General features: G+C 37.8%; 1 protein-coding gene across 3 annotated transcripts in view; it reads left to right on the top strand.

The window, feature by feature from the left end:
* Positions 1 to 6,669, top strand: part of IRAK4 (interleukin 1 receptor associated kinase 4) — a 15,328-nt gene extending 8,659 nt beyond the window's left edge. For all 3 annotated transcript variants that reach the window (XM_072401455.1, XM_072401456.1, XM_072401457.1), the window contains exons 9-12: positions 320 to 503; positions 1,191 to 1,253; positions 3,893 to 4,051; positions 4,137 to 6,669. In XM_072401455.1, the coding sequence (XP_072257556.1) occupies positions 320 to 503; positions 1,191 to 1,253; positions 3,893 to 4,051; positions 4,137 to 4,178 (448 nt within the window). In that variant the 3' untranslated portion in view covers positions 4,179 to 6,669. The remainder of the gene's footprint in view (positions 1 to 319; positions 504 to 1,190; positions 1,254 to 3,892; positions 4,052 to 4,136) is intronic.

The raw sequence follows: 6,669 nt of genomic DNA, 5'->3' as shown, positions 1-6,669 counted from the left end.
TAGGTGCATACTTAAAAAAATTTATATATACATATTTACATATTACATTATTAAATATTTTAACTACATTACAATTTCAGTGTGACAATACATTTTATTTCTCTTAAGTTCTTTCTTAGTAATCAAGTGTTTAGGCTTAATAGGTCCCATTAGGAGTATTATTTGATATAGGGAATAGTTGGTAATCAAATTGCTGTTTGGTACTTGTTCTATACCTGACACCGTGTTATTATCTTCCATTCTTCACTGAAAGAAATTTGGCGATGTTACTTTAATGTATACTGTACTGTAATGATGTTTTTTTTTTCTTTAAATTTAGCGCAAATATCCTTTTAGATGCATGTTTCACCCCCAAAATATCAGATTTTGGGCTTACAAGAGCAACTGGTCAACATGCTAGTACTATGATGACAGAAAGAATCGTTGGCACTACAGCTTACATGGCCCCAGAAGCGCTACGAGGAGAGGTCACTATAAAGTCTGATATATTTAGTTTTGGTGTGGTAAGTACCTGTATAAATATGTAGATGCCATTGAATAATAATTATTATGTTTCCCTTTATTGATTTAACACTTAGTATTTTACTCAAAAAAGAAAATTTGTATTGTTAACAACAGTGCTGGGGTCTGACCTGCAGGCACTAGTTGAGGATGAGGGCAGTCTATTGATACACCCCTCCATGTTCGGTGTATTATATGAATTATCCCTACAGTGAGACCCCATTCTACAAATTTTTCTGCACAGGGACTATAAGGATAATACCTGTAAGTGACATATACCAACATAGGTAGCAGCAAGGGGAACATATGAACTGTTATGTGTAATTTACCTTCTTCTGCAATTATGCTTTAACTTGTATTTATATAGTGCTGACATGTAAAGTGCAGCACTTTACAAAGCCCATAATCATATCACGGTTGGTTGGTTTTTTGTTATTGCTGTGCCAGAAGTAATGCATGTTACTTGTGACTACAAAGTTTGTTGAGTGTCCACAATATTGGTTCTCCAGTATTTTCATTTATCTGAAAAATCCAAAAGCTGAAATAGGTAAAAGCAGGATGTGAGTGGTGCAGATTCATAGGCTGGGTACTAACTTGTTAACCTGTTACTTTGGCCTCAAGTTAATTCAGAAAAAATAAATAAAATATGAACCATAATATAAACTAAATGTGTTTATTATTATTCATAGGTATTATTAGAAGTAATCTCAGGACTGCCACCATTTGATGAGAAACGAGACCCTTCATTATTGGTAACTGTGCTTTGCTTATTTGCTTTTTTCTATTTTATTTATGTTGAGTTTATTTTATTCTGGAAAACAGTTTGTTGTTCCATTGTGGTTATAGAAATAAAAAAAATGTTTTATGACAACAAACACAGAAAGGAGTATGTATAGTAAAAAAGAAAAACAGATAGGGGAACTGTTTGGAAAAACGGTGAATGTCATATTCACTGCTTTATAAATAGTTCTCTAGGAGTACCTTTAGGAGAGTCTGAGGCTACATACACACTTGCAATGGTTCTCGTCTGAGAATCTTACATGTGTACAGCGCTCGCCGTTCATTGTCCTGGCGGATCCAGGGACGATGGGCGACGAACGATCACAATGGAAGTCAAGGGAAAGAGAGCGCAGTGGGGTGCCGCTCCGTTGTTCTCCCCCTCCCCTCTCCATAGAGCAGAATGGTGCTGTATGTACAGGATCAGGAAAGATCCTTTCCAATGACAATTATTGCACGTGTGTACATAGCCTTAAGTGAACAATGGATGAATGCATTTTAGTGGTCAATTCAATGCTACCCACAAATTAGGATTCTGCACAAAACATATACAGATCAGCTACAGTGTACCCTGGTAACATCTGTTATAGAGCTTCTGATATCAACTTAATTCTTTTACATTTGGTGGAGTTAACAGTTTCAGAAATTAGTATTTAATTTTATTTCATTGTTCACTGGACGGGGATAGATGAAGTATATACTGGAGATTATTCAGTCTGTATATAGACTAGAAACTAGTTAATTTTAGATTTTTGTGATTTACAACAGGATACAGCATGTTTATTAACATATCATGGCATGAATAAATATTCTTCATGAACATGTAATCTATCAACAAATGTTTCTTTTTAGCCTTTAATTTCTAGGGACTTTTAGCCTTTGATTAGCCATTTTCAGTGGTTTCTTAAGTTGTGGCCAAATTATCTTTCATCTTTATTGATGATGTCTGCGCAGTGCTGGGGCCAAAGTTATCTTTTTTTAGGTGTCTGAAAACATGTCATTTTGACCAGTACTGTAAGGAAGGCAGCCTTCCCACTGACCACCAATGTAAATTATTATTAAAAGTAATTCTGTGTAGAAGGGCTGAGAGGGCTGCTGTAGATGCTTAATATCTTCGTGACCTGTGACCTATAAAGAGTGACATATGTTTTAAACTAGTATTTGGGTAATGTACTATTGGGTTCTGTTAAACTTTGTCTCCAACCTACAAGTTCACATTACTATAGGATCCACCAGATGCTTACACCTATCTTTATTTTGCCCTTTTACCAGTCCTTTGACTGCAAGAAGTACATAAGAAATACATTAGTCATGTATAGGTTCCAAAGTATCTTCTAACATGCTATTAGTGCAAATCAAGGCCCAGGAAAAAACAAATTGCATTACATTGCAGTTTAGTAGTCCTTAGGTGTGGCTGTTGCATACCTTTCCCTCACATTTTAACTTGGTGGCCCTTTCATTTATTGTATGACAATGCTTACTCGCCATATTAGGACAACATGACGCCATGTTAGGACAACAAAAATGGGAAAGGAATACAGGACTTCATCCCTAATGCATGGTAAATGACAAGTTGGCACAAGTTTGACTTTTGGACTAATAAACAGGTAGTTTTGCACACAGATATATGTTCATTGTTAGAGTTTACATACTCTTTAAAATATAGCATGTGTGCAGGGTACCAAATAATAATTACAGGTATCATTTCATCAACTAAACCCCAGAGCCAAACCTTCTCAAAATCATTAGGTAACCAGGTGCACTGAGAATCCTGCTTGTAGCTGAGGAGCAGGAAATTTTCCAGTTGAAATGTGATTGCTGATAGAAGCTGAGAGAAATTATATTTCAGGATACAAACTCCCAGTGACTCTGTGACAAACTGCACTGTACCTGTAAGTGTAGTTAAAATAATGTAGATACAGGTACTCCCCGGGTTACACACAAGATAGGGACTGTAGGTTTGTTCTTAAGTTGAATTTGTATGTAGGTCGGAACAGGTACATTATTTTAATAAATGCAATTAGGACAGATGTTTGTCTTACCATATTATCAGGCAGCGTGTTGTCAGTTACTGTTTAAAATCCTCACTGTGAGCTAATCACAAACAAAGCATAAAAAATCTTTATGGAGTCTAGACATTCATTAACTTCTAGAGAAAGATGTGCTTTTATATGCAAAAAGAAACAGCTGCAGAGTTTGTCTTGGTCATTAAAGAGTTACAAGAGGCTACAGAAAGAGCTCACCCCCCTAAGATCACCCATAACCTCAGCTGTGTTTAGCAAAATATTTCTTCTGCAAGTCATGCAAACTGCCCCTTCCCCCCCATCTGCACACCTAGCAGGGAAGCCCATTCATATCTAGCAGTAGTCCGAATTTCAGATGTCCTTAACGCATGGACTACCTGTAAAGTGAATTTTCTAACAGCAGCAAGTATAATATTTGCTGGATAGTTGTCATTTGTTGACTGAAATTCAGTATAACAATATGAAGCATGTATCAAAGAGGCTGCCAAATCAAGTGTTGCATTATTTACTGTTTTTTTATTTAGTGCATTATTTAGGTTTATTGTTTTAATGTGTACAGGGCTAATACTGTATAATATTTATATTCAAAGCTTGACATTAAAGAAGAAATTGAAGAGGAGGAAAAAACTCTTGAGGAATGCGTAGACAAAAAGATGGAAGATGTAGACTTCAGCTTGATAGAGAAATTGTACTGCCTTGCCAGTCAATGTTTAAACCAGATGAAAAACAAAAGACCGAACATTATCACAGTAAGTATTACGAGTATATTGAAACTTCATCTTATGTAAAAATATGCAGGCTGGAATGTGATTTTTTTTTTTACCTTCTTCATAGGTGCTGCATACTCTGGAGAATATAACTCAATCTGGTTCCTGATTAATGCAAGCTTTTGTTTTTATGTATATAATATGATTTTATATTTACCAGTATTAGGAAGTTATAAGGACAGCTATATTCACTACAGGTCAAATGTCTCAACTTTACAATTAGGACATCTAAAATCGTGTAGGGTTTCCTATATCATCTTGGTGTATATTGAGTAAGCAGATATTTTAGTTATTATTATAGTATTGCCCCTAAATGTTAATTTGACTTTGAAAATTGCCCTTGTTCCTTTATGTTATTGTATTAAATACAATGCTTTTTTTTGGTGACCTGGATTGGGTCCTCATACTCCACCTCAACGGCGCAGGTCAAAGTGGATGGTTTATTGTCCAGACCCTTCTCCATCAGTAATGGCACGCGATAGGGTGCCCCTTATCTCCCCTTTTATTCATACTGGTCTTGGAACCTTTTTTGAGGCAGGGCAAACCCTAGTATCCACAGGATTGATGTGCAAAATCAGGTACATAAAGTGGCTGCTTATGCAGATGATCTCTTGTTTTTTGTTTCATCTCCTAGGCTCTCCCTTCCCAATCTACTAACCCAGATTAGTAGGTACTCAGTGTTATCTAAATATAAAATCAATCTACAGAAATCGGAGGCACTGTCCATCACATTATCTGATAGGATAGTGGAGTCTCTGACACCGTATTTTCCCTTTAAATGGGCAAAATCTACCATATCTGGGAACTAAGATCCCTAGAGAATTGTCCTCGGTGGTTAACTTGAATTTTCTGCCCTTATTAAATATGGTGAGGAGAGACTTACAGTGGTGGAAACAACACGCATTCTCCTGGTTCGGTAGATGCAACATATTGAAAATGAACATTGTGCCATGTCTACTATACTTGCTCCAAACCCTCCCGTTCCATATCCCACAACAAGTACTATATAAATTTAGGCAGGAGTTTCTCCGCTTTGTCTGGGGGGGTGACAACCCCCATATCGGGCGACGGATCTTATGGTTGCCCAAGGTGGGCGGAGGTATTGCCTTTCCCGACCCTCTATTGTACCAACAACCAGTATATGTGGGGCGCTTGATAGACTGGTGCAGGAATGGCGGTCACAATCCTTGGGTAGCGCTCAAGGGAGCTATCTCTTGTACCCCATTAGGGGGGGCTGTGTGGTCCCCACCAGACACACTTCTTAATATTCTCAAGCTACCTCTGATAGGAACAACTCTACGTATTGTGCAGAAGTATTTCCGAATTTCTGGAGTGAGTACTTACCCCTCCCCATTATCCCCTATTTTGGGCCATCCAGGGTTTCAACCTGGTATATCTGACCCCAGGTTTTGTTCTTGGAGGGAACAGGGAATTTTTAGGGCATCCCATGTGTGGCGTAGTTTACAATTGCATCATTTTCTCCGCTCCCTCCCACTACCATCCAATTTTGTGCATCCTCTGTCATAGGTGGAGTTAGTGTGTGTAGCCACGGGCCCCATTCGGAGAGCTCTCTCTAATGCGTATCAGCTGCTTTTGACAGACCTCAACCCCTCATCTTTACCATTTTTAAATAAATGGGAATGTGACCTTAATACTACATTCTCCCCAGAACAACGGGAACTTCTTTTGTACACGGGACACAAAACTGCACTTAGCAACTCTTATCAGGAATTGAATTATAAATTACTCACACGGTGGTACAGAGTACCAACAGTGCTAGCTAAAATGTATTCAGGAGTAGATGATCAATGCTGGCGTTGTGAAGCTGAAGCTGGTAGTCTACTCCACATATTCTGGGAATGCAGAATATTAATACCTTTCTGGTCAAGGGTGGCGGCAGTAATCTACTTCACATATTCTGGGAATGCACAATATTAGTAACTTTCTGGTCAAAGGTGGCAGCGGTTATCGAGGAATTGACAGAGGTGGATATACACAACAGACCTGAGCTGGCCCTTTTGCGTTTGAATGATTGGTCTAAAAAGAAATACCACAACTCTCTGCTTAAGCATCTTTTAAATGCTGCTAAAGCCTGCATTCCTTCATTATCGAAGCAGTCTTCTCCCCCCACCCTGTCGCACTGGTTTAGTAAGGTAAACGAGATTATGACAATGGAAGATCTTATTACCACTCGTCATGGGAGATCCGATACATTTCGTAAAACCTGGTTTTATTGGATACAATATACCACCACCCAGGCGTATCTTTCAGTACAAAGCGAGGCTGATAATGCTGATGATATATTTTGATAACAAAGCTGCTATTGAACTTGTCGTTCTATGATCCCAATCACACTGTATTTGGCCAGTACTTAGTCAGACTGGCAATGCAATGTCCCTCTCCCTATTTCTATCCCTCTCTTTCTTTGTTTTGTCTATAATATGGAAATTATCAGTGATCAGTCATTTCAAATAAAGCCTGTTAGTAATATGCATATTTTGATGGGAATGATGTTTATTTTGGATGATTGTATGACTCAATGTTCAAATATTGTGTATTTGGCTGTTCACTCAATAAAAAATAAAATTATAAAAAAAAAA

The sequence above is a fragment of the Pyxicephalus adspersus genome, chromosome 2, assembly GCF_032062135.1.
Source record: "Pyxicephalus adspersus chromosome 2, UCB_Pads_2.0, whole genome shotgun sequence".
NCBI classification, from domain to species: domain Eukaryota; kingdom Metazoa; phylum Chordata; class Amphibia; order Anura; family Pyxicephalidae; genus Pyxicephalus; species Pyxicephalus adspersus.
The sequence above is the reverse complement of the archived record's forward strand: the minus strand, read 5'-3'. Positions and strand labels throughout refer to the sequence as shown.